This window comes from Abramis brama (assembly GCF_963993115.1).
Source record: "Abramis brama genome assembly, chromosome: 10".
In the NCBI taxonomy this organism is placed as follows: domain Eukaryota; kingdom Metazoa; phylum Chordata; class Actinopteri; order Cypriniformes; family Leuciscidae; genus Abramis; species Abramis brama.
The window spans coordinates 32,510,999-32,533,845 of NC_139972.1; the positions used below are offsets into that span (position 1 = coordinate 32,510,999).

Consider the following 22,847-nt stretch of genomic DNA (forward strand, 5'->3'; position numbering starts at 1 on the left):
ACACACACACACACACACACACATAAACAAACACACAAATGTATGTGTTTGCAACAGAGAGCATTTTTACAGAAATTGGTAAATAAAATAAACAAAACTGGCATAAATCTAAAAAAATGTACATTTAAATCAAGGTCTGGTCCTAGAGCATAAACCCAAAGTGGAACGAACTTTCTATCTCATACACACACACACACACACAAACACACACAAACACACACATGTATGTCACTGCAACAGAGAGCATTTTTATAGAAATTGGCAAATAAAATAAATAAAACTGGCATAAATCTAAAAAAAATGTACATTTAAATCAAGGTCTGGTCCTAGAGCATAAACCCAAAGTGGAACGAACTTTCTATCTCATACACACACACACACACACAAACACACACAAACACACACAAACACACACATGTATGTCACTGCAACAGAGAGCATTTTTATAGAAATTGGCAAATAAAATAAATAAAACTGGCATAAATCTAAAAAAAATGTACATTTAAATCAAGGTCTGGTCCTAGAGCATAAACCCAAAGTGGAACGAACTTTCTATCTCATACACACACACACACACAAACACACACAAACACACACATGTATGTCACTGCAACAGAGAGCATTTTTATAGAAATTGGCAAATAAAATAAATAAAACTGGCATAAATCTAAAAAAAATGTACATTTAAATCAAGGTCTGGTCCTAGAGCATAAACCCAAAGTGGAACAAACTTTCTATCTCATACACACACACACACACACACACACACACACACACACACACACACACACACACACACACACACACACACACACACACACACACACACACACACAAACACACACAAACACACACGTGTATGTCCCTGCAACAGAGAGCATTTTTATAGAAATTGGCAAATAAAATAAACAAAACTGGCATAAATCATTGATAATCAATCTCACATAGGCCATGAATGATGGCCTGTCCATATAAATAAATTAATTAATATATAAAACATTTCAGTCAATACAAATTAAAAGAAGCAACCCAAACAAAAGGCCAAATGACACATTCTAGCTCACATGTTAATACCATAGACTGGTTAATACAGTGAAGGCATAGTAAATTTGATCATTAGGCAATTGTATGAGTTGTAAATGGCTGGCAATAACTTCATATCACAGTTAAATTAATATTGATTAATTTTAATACTTACGTTTTATACGAACTAATTTAAGTAGTCTACATAAATTATATAAAGTAAAATAATTACTCCGGCATTAATTAATTCAATTTATAGTTTTAGGAGAAAAGGTCCGGTAATTAAAAATAGGTCAAAAGGTAAATCTGATTAAATAATTAATGATGACATTCTTTGATATTAACACACTTAATTAATTGGTCTACTTTAATGTCAACTAATTTTAATACAACTTTTACAATGGCTTGTCTACAAAAAGTCCAAGGTTAAAGGCTAACGTTAGCTATCAAAATATTTTCGGGGAAAAAAGGCGAAAAAACATACATTAACGGCTCAAATTTTGTTACAAACTATCTTTACAAATATTAAATGGACTATTCATATGTTTGTGTATCGATGAGCTATAAAGTAAAGTAGTAAAGTATAAAGTAGTTTGATTAAAAAAGAAATCGAATGAGTATGTTTCGCTAAATAAAATTGACGATAGGCTACTCACGTTTCGGCTTAAGTTCTTCAAATGTTTATCCGATTTATAGGAGGCGCTGTCTCGAAAAACGAGGGGTCTGAGAATGCGGGACTCTGGGTGCGGGACTGTAGATGCAGGCTCCGAGTCTGCAGCTTCATCCTACTCAGCAGAGCGGCTCATAATAAATGATTGGACTGGTGCGATTTATACGGCACTGTTTTTAGATTAAATGGGATTTCCCCCATTTATGGCAGGACCCATATTCGTGATCATAAACTTACCGGTCCGCACTTGCATGAGATAGTGCGACGCAGATAGACCTCTTCCTGTTTACATCAACACCGCTTTTCTCTAGAGAGTTTAGCGGTTGCTACAAAGGTCGCTATCTATCTCTTTCAGGTTTCTATTCGCTCTTCAGCTGTTACTTTCGAAATGTGTCTTTTTGTCATTTTACTTCTAGGCGGTAGAAATGCTGGCACGCAAAACAAAGAGCAACAAACGCCGCAATGTTTATTGTGACCTAAAAGTTTATGAAGGCTTTTGCAACAATTTGTCTACCGAAATATCCTACGATCAAGGTAAGTGTTATGGCGAGGTGTTAAAAATGGTAGATTATGATCTAGTATACTGCGACTCAGTCCTTTGGGTTTTTGTCAGCTGCAGTTTAAACGCATTTAGTTAATTTTAAGTCTATTTTTTTTTTTTCCTTTTTTTTTTTCAATAGGCTATCATAACCTAGACTTTGTAGTAGGCTAAATCGGAACAGCATGAATCTTTTGTCTCAGAGCATGTGCAGTGAATCTTTTGTCAAATCTTTTGTTTGGATTTGTTTATTATTAAACTCACTGCATTTGGATCAAACTCTCCTTTGCTTTTGAATTCACCATACAAAACAAAAGGCACAGAACCTGGATCGTGACAGTACAATTGATATTACTTGGCATTTATAAACATTTATATGTTTAAAAATGTTAAATATATTTTGTAAAAAAATAAAAATAAATACTCCATGTTATTTAAGATAAAGCATAAAAGCTAAAATACGACTAAAATGATGGACATGCAGGCTCTCATGAGTGTATCTATCCAAACAGAACACACTCAGGTTCTTTGTCTCTCCTCATTTAACTTTCAGTAATCATTTTGTGGCTTTTTATTTGTGTAGTTGTTTCTTGGAGTCAGCGGTGGAGTCCTTCATGAGGACAACAAAAACAAACATTTAGAGATGGAGAATTCAGGAATCAGGTATAGCTACTCACATTTAAGTCACTATTAAAAGATCTAATGGCATCTTTTCATACAGCCATATTACTAAATACATACATTACAAAACATCCACGTAGAGATCAGAGCTTGAACGCTGTTTTCACAATACAGAGTGATTGAGTTCCTTATTGCTTTTATAAACTTTAAACTTTGAAACATTTTTATACAAATTCATTAAGTGGCATGTTTCCGTTAGATGTAGTCCTAGACTTAGCATGTTGCTATGCAACAAACATGGCATAACATTAAGTGACTTCTAAAACATATTATTTTATATATTTGTGATCTTTAAGGCCCGTCCACCACGACAAATCAGAGCCCAGTTGTGTGTCCATGAAAAGTGAGCAGTCAATGGGATGCCCTCCAAAATTCAATGGTGAAGCCTTTCCTCCTGGTTACAGGTAATTAGATGACCTACAAATATAACATGGAAATTGTGAAAAGTCCCACTTTATATTAGGTGCCTTTAACTACTATTTACTAACATTTAAATTAATCTTTTTATACATTGCACTTATTGTGTAAGTACACATGTTTTTACGTTGTACTTGTATTCAAAATACCTGCATGTAATTACAGCTGTAATTCATTTCTGTTATTACATATATATTATACATATATATTACACTGTTAAGCCTTCCCTTACACCTTAACCCACCCTTAAACTTACCCATACCACCAAACCTGTCCCTAACCTTACCCATATCCCACCTCAATAGCAGCACAAGTGTTTTGCAATACAAAATGAATACAATAAGTACATTGTACTTATTTTTTGGTGTAAGTACATAGTAGTCAAGGACACCTAATATAAAGTGTGACCAAATCAACTAAGTGGATGGAGTTGTTAAGAGACATTGATTATCTTTGACACATTATGTTCTCCAGCAAGTGTCACAGGTTAGTCATAAAACCTGGGGATTTTGATTAGGAGGCTGTTGATTTATCTGTCCTTTTGGCATGAGTCAGAGTCAGATCCACTTCAGTATAGGCTACAAGCATCAACTTTTCCAGTTTTATACTTAAATGTATTCTGAAGGCTTTTATTGAGGGATCGGCTTTGTCTTTCATCTTTTACATTGTCTACACTAATTAAGTGACATTGCCTGTAGCCTACATAAGTCAGAGAGAGTGCACACCAATGCTGCGGGCGCCAAGGAGGTGTGGCCCGAGCCTATATTAGCCCCCAAAACAGCCATTATAGCAGATTCATCTCCTTCAGCGACATACTTCACGTCCTCTGCAAGCCTTTCGCCATTGAAACCAGCCCTACAGTTAGAGTGTGCAGCCCTACAGCAGATATCGCCTTCGACACAGAAGTCGTCTTCCCCTGTCGCCGCTCTGCTGTCGCTATCCGACGACCTACGCATGTCTTTTGATATTACTGTTTGCTTTTAGGAACGCGAGCGTTGTTTAAAATGCCTCGCTCCATTGCTGCTTCTGAGGAATATTGGTCGGGCTCGGTCGACCCCACCATCGTTTCTCAGTTGGGCGCCAGCGGCGCAGCTACCAGTACTAACTCTGACGCGGAGATGCTATAGATTAGGGCTGGGGTAAACGATTATTTATTAAACGATTAGTCGGGCGATTATTTTATCGATTAGTCGACTAATCTAACGACTAATTTGAATTAATTATCCTGTCTGTTATTCGCATATCTCTCGAACCGTTACTCCGATGGATTTCAAACTCGACAGCTGTCTGGGCACGAGTAAGTGCAGTGCCAAGTTTGACGTTGTTTGGATGATAAATGCAAAAGATATTGTTAAATATATCAGTAAAAGAAGCACTTAGAAGGTTGTGGTTTAAAAAATAAACATTCTGACATAAACACACTGTCAGCTACGTTTACTTCTGAATAATATAGTATAAACGTGATAAATCCATTTTGATTAATTTGAGTAAAAAATTTATTTTCTTTACCAAGAAAGTGGCAAGATGAAAACCACTATTTTCTGTTTCAAACTTTCACATAGCATCTTTAGGTTATAATAACATAAATAATTCAAATCCAGATTTTGATTTTCAAAGATTTATTATAAAAACAGATTATTTTTAATTTTGACATCGACGCACCGCTACAGCACTACTATAGATCATCACGAAGGCCGTTGCGGACCTCGGGCTCGAGTGGTCCTCGCCCGAGGAGCCTCCTCGAAGACGGTTGGACAGCTGGTTCTTGCTGTTGCGCCAGCAGGCCCCTTGTCATAGACCCGCACCATTCTTCCCTGAGGTACACGAAGAACTGACAAAAACATGGCGCGCTCCCTACTCTGCACGCACAGGATCTTCAGTTTCCGCAACACTCTCCTCCATGGACGGCGCGGCGGAAAAGGGCTACGAGTCTTTGCCGCCCCTCGAAGAGGCTGTGGCCGCTCATCTCTGCCCGAACACCGCTGCTAGTTGGAGAACTAGAGCAGCGCACCCTGTCAAGCCGCGCCGTAACACTTCAGCTCACGCTGGATGCGCCTACGCCGCCTCCGGTCAAGCTGCTTCGGCCCTGCACACTATGGCAGTGTTGCAGGTCTACCAGGCCAAACTCCTCCAATCCATGGACGAGGCTGGCCCGGAACCCGAGTCCTTCCACGATCTACGGAGCGCCACAGACTTAGCTTTGCGTGCTACCAGGGCTACTACTGATCGTGCTCGAGCGCCACCTTTGGCTAACGCTGACTGAGATCAAGGACGTGGATAGAACGGTGTTCCTCGTTCCCCAGTTCCAGCCTCTTCGGCCCGGCGGTGAAGGGCTTTTCTGAAAGGGACACTGAGGCACAGAAGTCGTCCCAGGTGATGCGACACTTCCTGCCTAATCGCTCCAGCTCGGCCTCAAGCAGGCCCAAGACCACGCCCTCTCCTCAGCCAGCAAAACCAGCAAAGCAGGCCTCTCAGCCACGCCCTGCGGCTGATGCCCGCCGTCAGTCACGACCGGCTAAATGCTACCCACTGCCCCGGTGCCAGGGCCCTCGTCCCAGCGGCACGTCGGATCCCAGGCCTCCGGCTACCTCCTAGCATCGGGGGGAAAAAGGGAGGGCTCGTGTCTCGCTCTAGCCGGACCACCCTCAAAAAGGCCCAGGACACTTCTCAAAGCTCCCTGTTTAGTTCGGGTGGCTGGAGATTTTATTACTGTAAACAAGCCCGCTAAACTGCGCGCCTTTGCAAAAAAACGCTGTTTTCACGGCGACCCAAATAAAGCACAAAAAGAGTATGTTTCAATCACACAACACATGGGTTCACGGTCCCCCTTCATTAGGTGGCCCCCTCCCAGTTGCTTCCCTGACTTTACCCCAGGCGTAAGCCTTTATAGTCAGCCCAACACTCAGTATGTGCACAAATCACAATATGCGGGTATCAGGTCCCCCTGTGTTAGGTTGGCCCATCCCAAAACATGTGTCAAACCCTAGCCACACGAGCCCTGGCCTGGCAAGCCATTCCAGGTGTGTCGAGTTGGGTTATAAACACAATAAAGCGAGGCTACTCGCTCCAATTCGCTCGCAGACCCCCCAATGTTTCAGGCGGTTGTAGAGACTTCGGTGAGAAGCAGCGTGTGTCACGTGCTTCGTTCTGAAATACAGAATCTGTTAGCAAAAGGGGCGATAGAGTCAGTTCCCCCCTCGCTACAGCACTCAGGGTTTTACAGCCACTATTTTCTAGTTGTTACGTCCAGAGCCGTAAGGTTCTGTTTGTGTGTGTTCAGCTGTGCTGCTTTCTCTTTTTCTCTATCCCTGTCTCTCTTCATAGGAGAAATGGTTCCACCTGGTACAGATAATCAATGGCCTGCTGTGATTGGATGCTGGGAGTATTTAAACTGCAAACACCATCAGAGCTGTGTTGGTGGTGGCTTGACTGTGTGCAGCAGCAGCAGCAATGAGGTCCCTTCTTCAACCCCAGACCTGAGACTTTGTTGAAGCCAGTAGTGAACAGTGTACCTCTACCTTATATTGTGTGTACTACTTAGTGAAGTAGTTTTCTCTTTTTAGTCTCTTTCTGTTTCACTCCCTGATTGAGACTTTAAAGGCAGAAGTGAGTGTTACCTTTAATGGTTAATCATTGTTTGACTTAATGCATTATTTTCTCTTGGTTTATTTTAAGCTTGTTACTTAATTACTCATTTCTTTATTTTGTGGGGTTAGTAGGGAGGTGGGTGCCATTTATTTTGAATCATACTTTTTTCTCCTGTTTATGCTAGCAAGGGAGTTAGCTTATTTTGCTGTACTTTTGTTTTCTTTTCTTTTAGTTTAAGTAGTTTGATTAATGAGGAGTAAGATTGATTATGTTTGTTGTTTTGGCTATACCCCCTCCTGAATTTGATACCTCACTTTTTCTTTTGCCTAATTTGTAAATAAAACTACTTTCTTGAATGAGATCACTATGTGGTTATTGTGAAACAACTCTGGGTCTGGAGACGGGGTGGCTTCATGCTGTTGCACATTCATTTCACCACCATCCATTTTTACTGTTTCATTCCTCCCCTAGACCAATCAGGAAATCATAACATAGTTCCGAAAAAGACGGCAGTATCAGACCCATCTTAGATCTGAGACATTTGAACAAAGCTCTCATGGAGACAGCCGTTCAAAATGTTGACTATCAAACAAATCCTTGAGCAAGTTCGCCCGGGGGATTGTTTTTTTTACTGTGGATCTGAAAGACGCTTACTTTCACATTCAGATAGCCCTTCGTCAAAGGCCATTCTTGAGATTCGCCTTCGAGGGGCAGGCTTATCAGTACACAGTTCTGCTGTTCGGCCTGTGTCTAGCACCCCGTACATTTACGAAGTGCAGGGACGCGGCGCTTTCTCCCCTGAGGCTTCAGGGGGTGCGCGTGCTGAATTATCTCGACGACTGGCTGATTCTAGCTTAGTCGAGAACTGTTACAACACAGAGCTCTGATTCTCAGCCATTTACCTCGAGGGTGTGAGCTTGGGGGTGATTTACACTTGGAAAGTGGTTTTCACAGACGCATCCAACTGAGGTTTGGGGAGCATTGCACGAGGGCAAGCCTGTCTCTGGCCTCTGGTCGAGCACGGAGCAGAGCTTACATATCAACTGCCTGGAAATGAAGGCAGTATGTTTGGCCCTCAAAGCGCTTCTGCCAAACATCAGGGGACACCAGGTGTTAGTCCGGACAGATAACACATCCGTGGTGTCATGCATAAACCGCCAGGGCGGTGTCAGGACCCTGGGTAGGACCCTGTCTACGCTCAAAGTGTATGTGGCAGCCATCGCAGCTTATCATGCTCCAGTGACTGGCCAATCGTTAAGAAGAAATTACTTGGTGGTACGGTTTCTGAAAGGAGCCAGGAGGATGAAGTCCTCCAGACCTCCGTCTGTGCTGTTCATGGGACCTCTCCGCGGTCCTTTGGGCCCTGAAGGGTCCACCATTTGAACCGCTCCAGTCGGTTGATCTCAAACTACTCTCGCTGAAGACTGCTCTCCTGCTGGCATTGACATCTATCAAGCGAGTGGAAGATTGGGAGGCGCTCTCTGTGAGCCCCTCCTGTTTGGAGTTTGGTGTCGGTGACTCGAAGGTCATCCTCAAACCCAGACATGGTTATGTGCCTAAAGTGCATTGTGACAGTACAATTGATATTACTTGGCATTTATAAACATTTATATGTTTCAAAATGTAAACTTTAGTTGTTTAAAAAATATATTTTGTAAAAAATAAATAAATAAATAAATACTCCATGTTATTTAGAATAGATAAAGCATAAAAGCTAAAATATGACTAAAATGATGGGCATGCAGGCTCTCATGAGTGTATCTATCCAAACAGAACACACTCAGGTTCTTTGTCTCTCCTTATTTAACTTTCAGTAATCATTTTGTGGCTTTTTATTTGTGTAGTTGTTTCTTGGAGTCAGCGGTGGAGTCCTTCATGAGGACGACAAACAAACATTTAGAGATGGAGAATTCAGGAATCAGGCATAGCTACTCACATTTAAGTCATCATTAAAAGGTCTAAATGAGGAGAACAGTTTTAGAGATATAATGGCATCTTTTCATACAGCCGTATTACTAAATACATACATTACAAAACATCCACGTGGAGATCAGAGCTTGAACTCTGTTTTCACAATACAGAGTGATTGAGTGCCTTATTGCTTTTATAAACTTTAAACTTTGAAACATTTTTATACAAATTCATTAAGTGGCATGTTTCCGTTAGATGTAGTCCTAGACTTAGCATGTTGCTATGCAACAAACATGGCATAACATTAAGTGACTTCTAAAACATATTATTTTATATATTTGTGATTTTTAAGGCCCGTCCACCAAGACAAATCAGAGCCCAGTTGTGTGTCCATGAAAAGTGAGCAGTCAATGGGATGCCCTCCAAAATTCAATGGTGAAGCCTTTCCTCCTGGTTACAGGTAATTAGATGACCTACAAATATAACATGGAAATTGTGAAAAGTCCCACTTTATATTAGGTGCCTTTAACTACTATTTACTAACATTTAAATTAATCTTTTTATACATTGCACTTATTGTGTACACACATTTTTACATTGTACTTATAATCAAAATACCTGCATGTAATTACAGCTGTAATTAATTTCTGTTATTACATATACAATTATACTGTTAAGCCTTCACTTACACCTTAACCCACCCTTAAACCTACCCATACCACCAAACCTGTCCCTAACCTTACCCGTATCCCACCTCAATAGCAGCACAAGTGTTTTGCAATACAAAATGAACACAATAAGAACATTGTACTTATTTTTTTGATGGACGCCTAATATAAAGTGTGACCAAATCAACTAAGTGGATGCAGTTATTTAGAGACATTGATTATCTTTGACACATTATGTTCTCCAGCAAGTGTCAGAGGTTAGTCATAAAACCTGGGGATTTTGATTGGGAGGCTGTTGATTTATCTGTCCTTTTGGCATGATCCCATGCTTCTCATAACCTTAAACAACCCCTGCAATCACATGATTAGATAGAAAACAAACACAGGCGTTATGTTTTTCTTTGAAGTTTAAGCTCAGCACCTCAGTTGAACACAGTGTAATGTGACTTTTTACCAAACTGATTAATTTGATCTGATTAATTTGTGTAAATTCAGTTATTGTTTTGTCTTGTGGACTACATGTATACAATTGTTATGTAAAATACTGTAGTTTATTCAGGGCAGTCCTAAATAAAATAAAAACAAATCATTTTTTATGATCCTTATTTAGTTTTATTTATTAACATTTTGCAGACTCTGCAAGGGCTATGTTAACTTATGACAATACCTGTGTATATTAATTATTAAAATGACTGAATGACCTCTGAAAATAGGATAATATCTTTCTTTTTAAGGTCAGTCAACAAAGAGATATCAGAACCCATTTGTGTGTCTATGAAGAGTGACCGGTCAATGGGATGTCCTCCAAAATTCAGTGATAAAGGCAGCCTTCCTGATCACAGGTAATTAGATGGCAGTATAATTTATAAGATGAGGGGTCACAAACTTTTGCACAGTTGCACTACTGTGTCCACTAATTATATTATATACAGCTTTCACAGTCAGTCATTTCACACGGACTACCTTATACAGACTCCTAAACTGTTTTTTATTGTCAACTGTGTTGTAATTTGAGAAATAGTTGGTATTGATTGCCTCATTTTACCAGACTTTGTGTTTAAGGGTTGTCACAAACGTGTAAGATCTTCTGCACTATGGTTTCTGATCACAACATTTAAAGTATCTCCTATGTATGTCATTATTACATATTATTGTTTATTTATTTCAGTGATTCAGCCTCCTCCTCCACCAGGCTTGTTTGAAGACATTTTCATGTGTAAGACTTTAAAAATATGTTTTATGATTTTTCAGAGTCCAGCAGGAGTCAGACAGAGAAACTGGACAGATCAGCTGGAAAAATAACCAGACCATCAGCATCAGAGACAAAGAGTGAGACCATAATTCACATCTAAAAACAAACAGCATAGAACAAAAGTTAATTTCTGATATTCTCACAAATAGTGGCTCTAATAGTTTTTTCCAAATCTCAGTAAACAAATTGTTACAAGCAAGATTATTTGGACTGTATACAATGATCAATTTGAATATATGTTAATAATACTAATAATCTACTATTTTAAATTTATAGAAATGCATCTCAAGTCTACAATGCAGTTAAAACAAAACTAAAAATGAAGTTTCAGTGTCTGAATGAGGGAACCGCAAAGCAAGGAAACCCAACATTCCTGAATGAGATCTACACCGAGCTCTACATCACAGAAGGTGAAAGTGAAGACTGTAATGAACATGAGGTGAGACAGATTGAGACACAATCCAGAAGAACAGCTATGGAGGACACACCAATCAAATGCAATGACATTTTCCGGTCTTTACCTGAACAAGACAAACCCATCAGAACTGTGCTGACAAAGGGTGTCGCTGGCATTGGAAAAACAGTCTCTGTGCAGAAGTTCGTCCTGGACTGGGCTGAAGGGAAAGAAAATCAGGACATCCACCTTATATTTCCACTTCCTTTCAGAGAGCTCAATTTGATACATGACCAAAAACTCAGTCTTTTAGATCTGCTTCACATTTTCTTCACAGAAACAAAAGAACTGGATATTTCCAGTAGTCAATATAAAGTGTCATTCATTTTTGATGGTCTAGACGAGTGTCGTCTGTCTCTGGATTTTCAGAGCAATGTGAGGTTGTTTGATGTGACTGAATCAGCCTCAGTGGACGTGCTGCTGACGAACCTCATTGTGGGGAATATGCTTCCCTCCGCTCTCATCTGGATAACCTCCAGACCAGCAGCAGTGGATCTCATCCCCTCTGAGTCTGTCCATCGAGTGACAGAGGTACGAGGCTTCAATGAGCCACAGAAGGAGGAATACTTCAGGAAGAAAATCAGTGATCAGAGTCTGGCTGACAGAATCATCTCACACCTGAAGTCATCAAGGAGCCTCTTCATTATGTGTCACATCCCAGTGTTCTGCTGGATCTCAGCCACTGTTCTAGAGAAGATGTTGAGTGGTGCAGAGAGTGGTGAGATTCCCAAGACTCTCACTCAAATGTACACACACTTCCTGATCATTCAGACCAACATCAAACATGAGAAGGACTATGAGAAGACAGTGAAAGATGAAGACATGATTCTCAAACTGGGGAAGCTTGCTTTTCAGCAGCTTGTGAAAGGAAACCTGATCTTCTATGAGGAAGACCTGATAGAGTGTGGCATTGATGTGACAGAAGCATCAGTGTACTCAGGATTGTGCACTCAGATTTTCAGAGAGGAGTTTGGCTTGTATCAGGGGAAAGTGTACTGCTTTGTTCATCTGAGCATTCAAGAACATCTTGCAGCTCTATATGTGCATCTGTCCTTCATAAAATATAACATAAATGTATTTGATCTGGTTAACAAAGGAAGATTTTTGTCCAGATATTTTAACTTTGTGAAATATAAAACATCAAAACAGATTTCATTATCAAATCTCCATCAGAAAGCTGTGGACAGGACATTACATAGTAAGAATGGACATTTGGACCTTTTCCTTCGTTTCCTTCTTGGCTTCTCAATGGAGTGCAATCAGACTCTTTTACAATACCTTCTAACAGAGACAGGGAACTGCTTGCATAACAAAGAGAAAACAGTTCAGTACATCAAACAGAAGATCAAGAAGAATCCCTCTCCTGAGAAATTCCTCAATTTGTTTCACTGTCTGAATGAACTAGGTGACTATTCACTAATGGAGCAAATTCTAGATTATGTGACAGCTGGAACAGTAAATAAAGTGAAACTGTCCTCTTCACAGTGGTCAGCTTTAATTTTTGTTTTGTTGACATCTGAGCAAGAGATGAATGTATTTAAGCTCAAAGATTTTGTTGGATCACAAATGAAAGCTGATAAAGTTCTTCTAAAACTGCTGCCTGTGGTTAAAGCATACAGATCAGCTCAGTAAGTAACTTTATACAATTATTTAAATTGAGTTCTGTAGAGTTTGTTAAAGTCTTAGACATCAACATTTTTGCATGTCCATGAGTATAATACATTACACTTGATTAACATTTGCAATAATATATTCTGAATGTCCAATTCCCTTCTGAAGTGGGCAACACCCTCGGCATGACCGATGTTTGAGCACGTGTACACACACCCCAATCCATTGACAGACAACAGTCCATGACATCACACGTGTAGCATCCGTGCATATTTAAGGGCACCTAAATTACACGTCATCAGCTTTTTTGTCTTTAGTAGACGTTTGTTTTTGTAGCACATGACAATAGAGAACAAGATTTTCAGGAAGTTTGTTCCTCTGTGTCCTTATTTTATGACACAAAAGGATACGCATGAACTCTGTTATCTGCCTAGAAGCGTGTTCAATTCTCGAGGGAGCTGAATGAGCTCATTGTGAATTTTTTTTGGTGAAGAAGCTCTGCTCTCACTCTGTTTATGATGGTCACAGGTTGAGCTTGTGGAGGAGTTTGGGATGTGTCAATTTCCCTGATGTCCTCTCACCAGTTCAGGCAATCTGCTGGATTCAAAAGCCTGCTCGGAATGGTGCGCCCTCCTCTTCACAGTTGCCTTCTTCATTTTAATAGTCAATTACAAGTCTTGGGGTTGGTAATGATGCAGAAAAAAAAAGAAAATTCTCATCAGTTCCACTCCAGCATTTCAACTGGGAGGTGTCGGAGGTATTACACTTACCTCCAAAAGCCCTTGTTGGGCTTTTTGTGCTAGTTATAGCGACCTTTGCCGAGTGATAAGGACAGAGTTAGAGCAGGTTAACGTTTGTTTTAAAAAAAAGTAGAGAAATGAGCGGAAACCACACTCACACTGTTGCCTGTTTCTTTATCAGGCTTGGAGCAGTGCTGCCTATTTTATGCAAACAGTAGCTATAATCGACATGAAGCATGATGTATGGGGGTTTGTTGGGCAAAATGCTTTGCATCCCACGCTCCTGTTTACCACCCTCTCTGTTTATTAATATCGAGTTTGAATTAGGTTTGCATGCTTATTTCATATGCCTCTTCTAGTATGATCTGTGTAGAGACAGTAGAGGTGGATCGCCTGGTGGCGTCTGTCTTATCTTTGCCCCCTTTTGCGCAACGCTGGAGGTTGCTGGCCATAACAGGTCTCTGGAGAGTACCTGGACTTTATCAGGGTATGAGCTGGGTAAATAAGAGTTATGAGAACAGACCACATAGCATCCTTTTCTTTTATTTCCGCACTCCCAAATTACTTATTGTAGGTTTCAAGTAGGGTTTAAGCGCCCCTGTTATTCCCTTGGGGGTATAGAGCCTGGTAAATGAGAGTTTCTGGGCAAACCACAATGTGTCCCATTTCTCTCGTTTGTCTCCCTCCCTTTATAATTCTATTTCAGGAGGGACATTGCTCCCTTTTGGATGGTGGCATACCTGAAGGTTGTTTCCTGCCCTTCTCAGTACTCTCAGTTCGAGGTACTGACTGCTAATGTCAGAAAAGCTTTTCATGCTTCCTTCAATAGGCTGCTCCCTATGAGCCACTTACACCAGAATATGTTCTGCTTGGGGCACTGGCTTTAGGGAACAGAGCCACTGTGTAAATTTCCGCACAAATCACATAGGATGTGCTTGACATGCTGGTTGACTCCGACTAGTTCCTTGGAGTCACTTAAGTTATGTTACTTTGTTATATTCACATCCTGTGGGTAGTCATTTCCTCAGGATGCTGTAGTGGATATAGTGATGTTACATTTGACACTGAAGCTTCAAAGCGCATATCGAGTATGCAGTGCAATTTCTTATGAAGCTCAGTACTGGAGCCGTATTGTTTTCAGAGAAACACGTGATCAATGAAAAATGAAGCCTCAATTTCTTTCCAGTCACGTGAATGCTTCATTTTGCGTGTCGGAATGTTTGAACCCAGACCACTACTCTACAGATTTTTGGGAGTTTGAGTCCATTTACTAACTATATATATATATATATTTATAAGCCTACAGCCTATGTTACATGATCATATATTCTGACACATAAACAGCATAGAAACCATAAAATAATTAGACCAACATTTACTTGCATAAAGCAACTCTCTTGGTATTTTTATTTCTGTATAGTAATAATATAATTGTTATTTATTTTATTGCCACACTTTAATATGTGAATTATATTATCAGAAAACTGAACATTTAGCGTTGTCAGGCTTTTATTTGTGTTTAATGGATAAAACAACGGTGCTGCGCACTTAGCTGCTCATAAACATGGTTGCTATAAATTTGACCTGCCACAACACCAAGACACAGCATCAAAGTTCTACTTTGAAAGGGAACGTTTCAGTTTGCGTATGCAACTTGGTTCCCTTAGAGGGGGAATATGATGCTGCGTCTCGTTGCCATACGTATGTATGCTTGCACGTCCCCTTCAGACAAAAATGTTGATGAAGTGTAACTTAGGCAGCCTTTTATATGCACAGGCAGTCTGCTTGCAACGTCATGGACTGCTGTCTGCCAGTGGATTGGCATGTGTGTACATGTGCTCAGACACCGGTCACACTGAGGGCATTCACCATAGTGTCAACACCAAGATGCAGCATCGCATCTTCCTTTTTAGAGAACCAGGTTGCATACGTAACCTGAGATGTTCTGAGTTTGTCTGTAAACTGAAATAGAAATGAAACTCTGATTGTCAACTTGATCTGAAACTTCAGAGAATAAACTACAGGATTCAGGAGTAAAGCTTTAACGGTGTAAATTCAATCAATCTCAGCAATATTTTGAAAAAAACATGAACTTGTGATCTCACAGCACTGATTGGTTATCAAACAATTATATCCGTTATTTATTTTATAGACAATTTTAATGCTAGAAAAATACTGTGTTCTTAACTAAGAAGAGTGTGTCGTTGTTCATGTTTCATTGTTCTCTACAGGTTGAACAGTTGTGACATCACAGATGAAGGTTGTGCTGCTCTGACTTCAGCTCTGAGATCAAACCCCTCACACCTGAGAGAACTGAATCTGTCTGGGAATAAACTTGGGGACTCAGGAGTTAAGCTGCTTTCTGATGGGCTGGAGAATCTACACTGTAAACTGGAGAAACTGTGGTAAAATAATCTCTCTAAGAATTATTAACTAATATTACAGAACCAGATTTTGACTTTACTTGAAAATAAGCATAACACAGTATCAAAGATCAGTTATTAGTGTCAAACAAACCAGTATAGGAAAAACTATGCTTTCATCATGAGTGATTAAACAAAAAACAGTCTTTATGTCACTGTCCCTCCAAATAACCATAACTTATGTCACAAATAACAGGGACCGGTTTTATGTGTCTGAAATAAAATCTAAAATATCTTACAAAGATTTGATATCACAAACTTTTTTTTCCACAAATCCCTGTGATTAGGTCTTCCTCTGAAGTGCCTATGATAATGCGATCCGAGACTACATTTGAACGGGTCCTCAAAAACAAATTTTGCTTTAGACTTCAGGAATAAACTCAATGTTTAAAGCATATTATAACAATCACATTCAATCTGGAAAAAAAAGAAAAAATTAAACGCTTCCAGTGTTTGAAGTTGGCTGGTTCTATTATATAATTTTATATTATAATCCATCCATTTTTCAAATGGCTATATCTGAAGGGTCATGGGGCAATTGTAATCACTGAATATAATATAATACCAATACTATTTCCCCCAAACATTGGAACAAGATTTATTATAACTTGACATTTTACTGGTTAAGAGGAAAAGTATTATACCGGTTAACACAGCAGGCATTAACAGTGCCTTGGCTAAAATATATATATGTGTATATATATATATATATATATATATATATATGTATATGTATACAGTGAGGAAAATAAGTATTTGAACACCCTGCTATTTTGCAAGTTCTCCCACTTGGAAATCATGGAGGCGTCTGAAATTGTCATCGTAGGTGCATGTCCACTGTGAGAGACATAATCTAAAAAAAGAAATCCAGAAATCACAATATATGATTTTTTAACTATTTATTTGTATGATACAGCTGCAAATAAGTATTTGAACACCTGTCTATCAGCTAGAATTCTGACCCTCAAAGACCTGTTAGTCTGCCTTTAAAATGTCCACCTCCACTCCATTTATTATCCTAAATTAGATGCACCTGTTTGAGGTCGTTAGCTGCATAAAGACACCTGTCCACCCCATACAATCAGTAAGATCCAACTACTAACGTGGCCAAGACCAAAGAGCTGTCCAAAGACACTAGAGACAAAATTGTACACCTCCACAAGGCTGGAAAGGGCTACGGGGAAATTGCCAAGCAGCTTGGTGAAAAAAGGTCCACTGTTGGAGCAATCATTAGAAAATGGAAGAAGCTAAACATGACTGTCAATCTCCCTCGGACTGGGGCTCCATGCAAGATCTCACCTCGTGGGGTCTCAATGATCCTGAGAAAGGTGAGAAATCAGCCCAGAACTACACGGGAGGAGCTGGTCAATGACCTGAAAAGAGCTGGGACCACCGTTTCCAAGGTTACTGTTGGTAATACACTAAGACGTCATGGTTTGAAATCATGCATGGCACGGAAGGTTCCCCTGCTTAAACCAGCACATGTCAAGGCCCGTCTTAAGTTTGCCAATGACCATTTGGATGATCCAGAGGAGTCATGGGAGAAAGTCATGTGGTCAGATGAGACCAAAATAGAACTTTTTGGTCATAATTCCACTAAACGTGTTTGGAGGAAGAAGAATGATGAGTACCATCCCAAGAACACCATCCCTACTGTGAAGCATGGGGGTGGTAGCATCATGCTTTGGGGGTGTTTTTCTGCACATGGGACAGGGCAACTGCACTGTATTAAGGAGAGGATGACCGGGGCCATGTATTTCGAGATTTTGGGGAACAACCTCCTTCCCTCAGTTAGAGCATTGAAGATGGGTCGAGGCTGGGTCTTCCAACATGACAATGACCCGAAGCACACAGCCAGGATAACCAAGGAGTGGCTCTGTAAGAAGCATATCAAGGTTCTGGCGTGGCCTAGCCAGTCTCCAGACCTAAACCCAATAGAGAATCTTTGGAGGGAGCTCAAACTCCGTGTTTCTCAGCGACAGCCCAGAAACCTGACTGATCTAGAGAAGATCTGTGTGGAGGAGTGGGCCAAAATCCCTCCTGCAGTGTGTGCAAACCTGGTGAAAAACTACAGGAAACGTTTGACCTCTGTAATTGCAAACAAAGGCTACTGTACCAAATATTAACATTGATTTTCTCAGGTGTTCAAATACTTATTTGCAGCTGTATCATACAAATAAATAGTTAAAAAATCATACATTGTGATTTCTGGATTTTTTTTTAGATTATGTCTCTCACAGTGGACATGCACCTACGATGACAATTTCAGACCCCTCCATGATTTCTAAGTGGGAGAACTTGCAAAATAGCAGGGTGTTCAAATACTTATTTTCCTCACTGTATATATACATAATTTTTTTTTAAAGTTTTCTCTCTTTGGTAATGAACCCTCTGCTTAATTAATCTGTGTTATGAACCGAAATATAATAGTTAAATAGTTAATATAATGTCTTTGTTCTTTGCAGGTTGAGGTATTGTGAAATCACAAATGAAGGTTGTGCTGCTCTGGGTTCAGCTCTGAAATCAAACCCCTCACACCTGAGTGAAATGGATCTGTCATGGAATAAACTAGGGGACTCAGGAGTGAAGCAGCTTTCTGTAGGACTGGAGAATCCTCACTGTAAAATGGAGAAACTGTGGTAAGATCATGTCTGCAAGAATTAAATTTGAACTGGTCTTCAGATTCATCTTCACTCTCTTATCATCACATCATAAGACATCTTATGTCCCCCCCCCCCTTTTTTTTTCTTTATTTAAAAACAATTGTATTATGAAACAAAATTTACATAGAAAATGTGACAACTGATAACTGAAGAGTTTTTTTGATTTATTCTTTATATTGATGTGGTTCTTGTTTTCTCATTGTCTTGTTTAATAATTATACTGTTTGTGTAAACATGATTTTATAATATAAATACCAGTTAGTGGATGATTGTTCACATTAGTTCTGTGACCCAAGTTCTGTGAGCTGAGCAGAGCCGCCTTAACCTAATGTTAGGCCCCGGGGCTGAGAGGTTTTGTAGGCCCTCCATCCCCTCGATTTATAGAGTCTCATTTTAAAAAAGTGTAATATCTAGGTAATCTACATAACAGTTGAGAAATTTCAACTTTATACAAATGAGAAGCGATTTTCGCAAGTGACAACCAATAGGAAAGAAGCCTTTCAGTGGAGCTCAGCTCCCGTCACCATCTCGAGTGCAGTGCAAGCAAGACAGAAGAGTTCGAGGGCGATTTCACTGTTTTATATGATTTGACTGTAACTAACCACAAACATGGATATAATAAAATGATGCATGGAAAAGAAACTGTCGACAGTCTCAGTGAGTTTAATTCATACATTTATAGTTCGAGTGTTGTAGTTTTATGATGCAAGTTTAGCACTGCTGCAGTTCATTTTACAGTTTCCCCTGCATTATGTTGACTATTAGGGACAAGAAATTGATTATTTGTCAAATTCGGATGACGTTTTAGTAATTTATGACAGTATGAGTGAGTTTAATTTGTAGATTGATCGATCGTTAATCTAGTAAATTATTTAATTCACTGAACACTGCTGTGTGGTAATATAAAAACACTCTCCCAACAGCATACTGTTTCTTTTGAGCTTAATTCCTAGTCAAATTAAAATAATATAGTTGTATCACTTGTGATGGTGTTTTGTATAGATGTGGCTAGACGAGCAGTCTACCAATAACATTAGAGCGACAGCAATACCAACGCCCACAAGCTACTTCACAGTATAGAGACCTAGCGACATACAGCGACAAAATTGCTGGCTGTGTGAACGGGGCTTATGGGGCCACGTGGGTCACTCAATCAGCAGACATGTAACGTGCGATTAGAGTGATTGACAGAAAACCTGACAAGTTACAAAACAATAAGACCTTTTCAGCTCATCATGAACCTGAACATGGGAGGCCCCTGAACTTGGGAGGCCCCTGGGCTTCAGCCCAGGTAAGCCCGTGCATTAATGTGGCCTTGGAGCTGAGTGACATTATCAAGAACTCAGCTGTTCCATTTGCAGAATTACCAGCCTTGTGTCCTCCCATTCTCGGGAGTTTGTACGCCTTGAGTCGAACTTGGCAAGGCCGAATTACTAAGGAAACAAATTAAAATGATTAATTTTAAATAAATTAAATAAATTATATTTTAAAGTATATTAAAATAGAAAACAATTATTTTAATTAATAATAATTCACAATATTACTGTTTTTTTTTCTGTATTTTTGAGTAAATAAATGCAGGCTTGATGAGCATAAGAGACATCTTCCAAAAACCTTAAAAATAGTAATGTGTCCAAACTTAGAAAAAGAAAACTTTAGAAAAAGAACAAGCATACTTTTGTCATTGTTGCATGGTTTAAGGTTGCTATTAGTTTCTGATAATACATTTACTCCTTATATGACATGTCATTGTTCTCTGCAGTTTAAGCAGTTGCGATGTTACAGAGGAATGTTGTACCGCTCTGGCTTCAGCTCTGAGATCAAACCCCTCACACCTGAGAGAACTGAACCTCTCCTGGAATAAACTAAAAGACTCAGGAGTGAAGCATCTTTCTGCAGGACTGGAGAATCCTCACTGTAAAATGGAGAAATTGTGGTAAGATTCACACATGACAAAGACGTGAAAAGAAAGATGCAGTAACAACCCTCTACAATACGAGTAAATCACTCGCTAATGCGACTAAATCTTTACTCTGGGCAGCTAAATAATGTCTATCATTAGCTATTTTCTAATAAATTCTTAGTTTACTTGCCGGTGTGTGTTAGAGGCTAAGTATGAGTTTAGCATATAAATATTTTTACTCGCTGAACACTCTGACTGAGCGCTTGAGAGTCTTGCTCTCCGTCAAGCGATCTGTACTATTTTAATGCAGCTCAATGGATGTGCAGCATACTTGTATTTGACGTACCGTAAACTCTAGTGTGAAGGCACATGACTCCCCAGCGCTTCGCTGTGAGTACTGTGTTTCTCACACACACGCAAAAAGAAAGAGAGAGCAAGTCGAGTCTTGCATTACATGCAGAATCAACATGCTACATGTAAACGTATTATTTGGAATTATTCAGCTTTTAAGAACAAGCAGAAGATATGACGGTTTCTCTGGTAGTGAGCGAACACTGACAACGTTACAGAAACACTGAATGACCAACAATATCTTAAGCAGCACCACCAGTCCTAAATTCAGTTAAAATGACAAATATACATTCATGCATGGATACCAAATTTTAGTTGTAATAGTTTTATTCAGTTTAGTTTAGCTCTACTAAAGTTCTATCATTAAATAGTTCTCGATTATCATAATATCATAAAATAATGCTAGATTGACTGATGTTAAGAGTGGATGTTCAGATATTGGAAAGCTGTGCCATTTTACAAAGATAAGCTGATGGAAGAATTATATATATATATCAGGGATGGGCAACTTTGATCCTGGAGGGCCACTGTCCTACAGAGTTTAGCTCCAACCCTGAAAAAATCACCTGCCTGTAATTTTCTAGTAATCCTGAGGACCTTGATTAGCTTGTTCAGGTGTGTTTGATTAGGGTTGAACTCTAGGGTTCTAAACTCTGTAAACAACAGGCACGCCGCACACACTTGTTTGGGCTTGCAAGCCGGCCAAAGAGTGGACGAGAAGCCGCGTCTAAGACAACTTGTATCGCACATCGGACACGCACTTATGGCCAGCAATAAAAATGGCGAATGGCGCAACCGGTGTACACTCATAGAGAATAATGTGTTTGAATTTTAAATACGAGGTGCTGCGCTTCGCTTCTTGTCCAGTGTGCGACCCCCTTTAACGTTACGTTTTGAGTGGATGAATGATGACGCGAGACGCCGAAATGGATGCCAATAAGATTCTGAATGGAAAGTTTACTTTTAAAAAGTTGCCAAATGGTTAAATTGACAAGACCAGAGTGATCTGTGTGTTTTGTCGTTGTGAACTGAGCTCCAGTCCAGTCTGAAATACCACTTGATGGCCAAGCACACACACAGCTGATGCGAATTCTCCGCCCCCTCGTCAATATCAGGACCTCGTCAGTATTTCATTCACCCTTTTATTGATGGACAGTGTTACATTATGTGAGAGATTATTTTCTCCAAGAATGTTAGTGTGAAATTAAACACTACAGTATGCCAATGTTGTTTTCAATAAAAATGATTGCACAAAGCAAGCCGATCCACTTTTCCATGTTGATAAGTATGGAAGACATTTTCTGCCAAATTTAAATAAATAATTGAAATGATTAAAATGAAAATGCAAACCAGATTAACGATTTCATTACAGAAAACAGTACGCAAAATATGTGACAAAATTGAGAATGAAATTAATTGATTTCATTTTCACAGCATTATCCCTGTCAAATTGAAAAATAAAATGCAATTGGTGATTTCACATTTCATTTTCACTACAGTCTCGAGGCAAGACTGCCAATATTAAAATGAAAAGCCAAACGTGACAAAGAAACTACAAATACAGTTTTTACAATGCTCTTTAGTAACGCTCACGCAATAATAGTGACACAATTCAAATACAAATGTAAATTTTCGTTTTCATTTTAATTCTTCTTTTATTTCACAGTTTTCATTTTCGCTTTCATTTTCAAAGACAACCTGCATGCAAATTCTATGTTAATGAGTGGGTGTGGCTTATTCTAGTAACGGCGCTAGAGACACGCCTTCTGTAAAGTGAAGTCGTCGATGAGAAAGTTTGAAGGTGCTGTTAGGAAATGTGTCAGCATTTCCTCTGCATTCCTGAGCGCATTGTGAGCCCCTTTGGAAAGTGAGAAGAAAAGAGTATTGTGCCTGTATGTGTGTGTGTGTGCTTGTTTGTGTTTGTGCGCGCGTCCTCTGACATGATCCCCTCCAC

At 39.5% G+C, this 22,847-nt stretch overlaps 1 protein-coding gene across 3 annotated transcripts in view; it reads left to right on the forward strand.

Moving 5' to 3' along the window:
* Positions 1 to 1,727: 1,727 nt before the first annotated feature.
* The window catches only part of LOC311091595 (NACHT, LRR and PYD domains-containing protein 3-like), a 34,466-nt gene continuing 13,346 nt past the window's right edge, over positions 1,728 to 22,847 (forward strand). For 2 of the 3 annotated variants that reach the window (XM_084127581.1, XM_084127583.1), the window contains exons 1-10: positions 1,728 to 2,227; positions 2,815 to 2,894; positions 3,209 to 3,316; positions 9,181 to 9,288; positions 10,231 to 10,338; positions 10,748 to 10,825; positions 11,025 to 12,830; positions 15,785 to 15,958; positions 18,442 to 18,615; positions 20,402 to 20,575. In XM_084127581.1, the coding sequence (XP_083983707.1) occupies positions 2,180 to 2,227; positions 2,815 to 2,894; positions 3,209 to 3,316; positions 9,181 to 9,288; positions 10,231 to 10,338; positions 10,748 to 10,825; positions 11,025 to 12,830; positions 15,785 to 15,958; positions 18,442 to 18,615; positions 20,402 to 20,575 (2,858 nt within the window). In that variant the 5' untranslated portion in view covers positions 1,728 to 2,179. The remainder of the gene's footprint in view (positions 2,228 to 2,814; positions 2,895 to 3,208; positions 3,317 to 9,180; positions 9,289 to 10,230; positions 10,339 to 10,747; positions 10,826 to 11,024; positions 12,831 to 15,784; positions 15,959 to 18,441; positions 18,616 to 20,401; positions 20,576 to 22,847) is intronic. The other variant, XM_084127582.1, reaches the window with a different exon arrangement.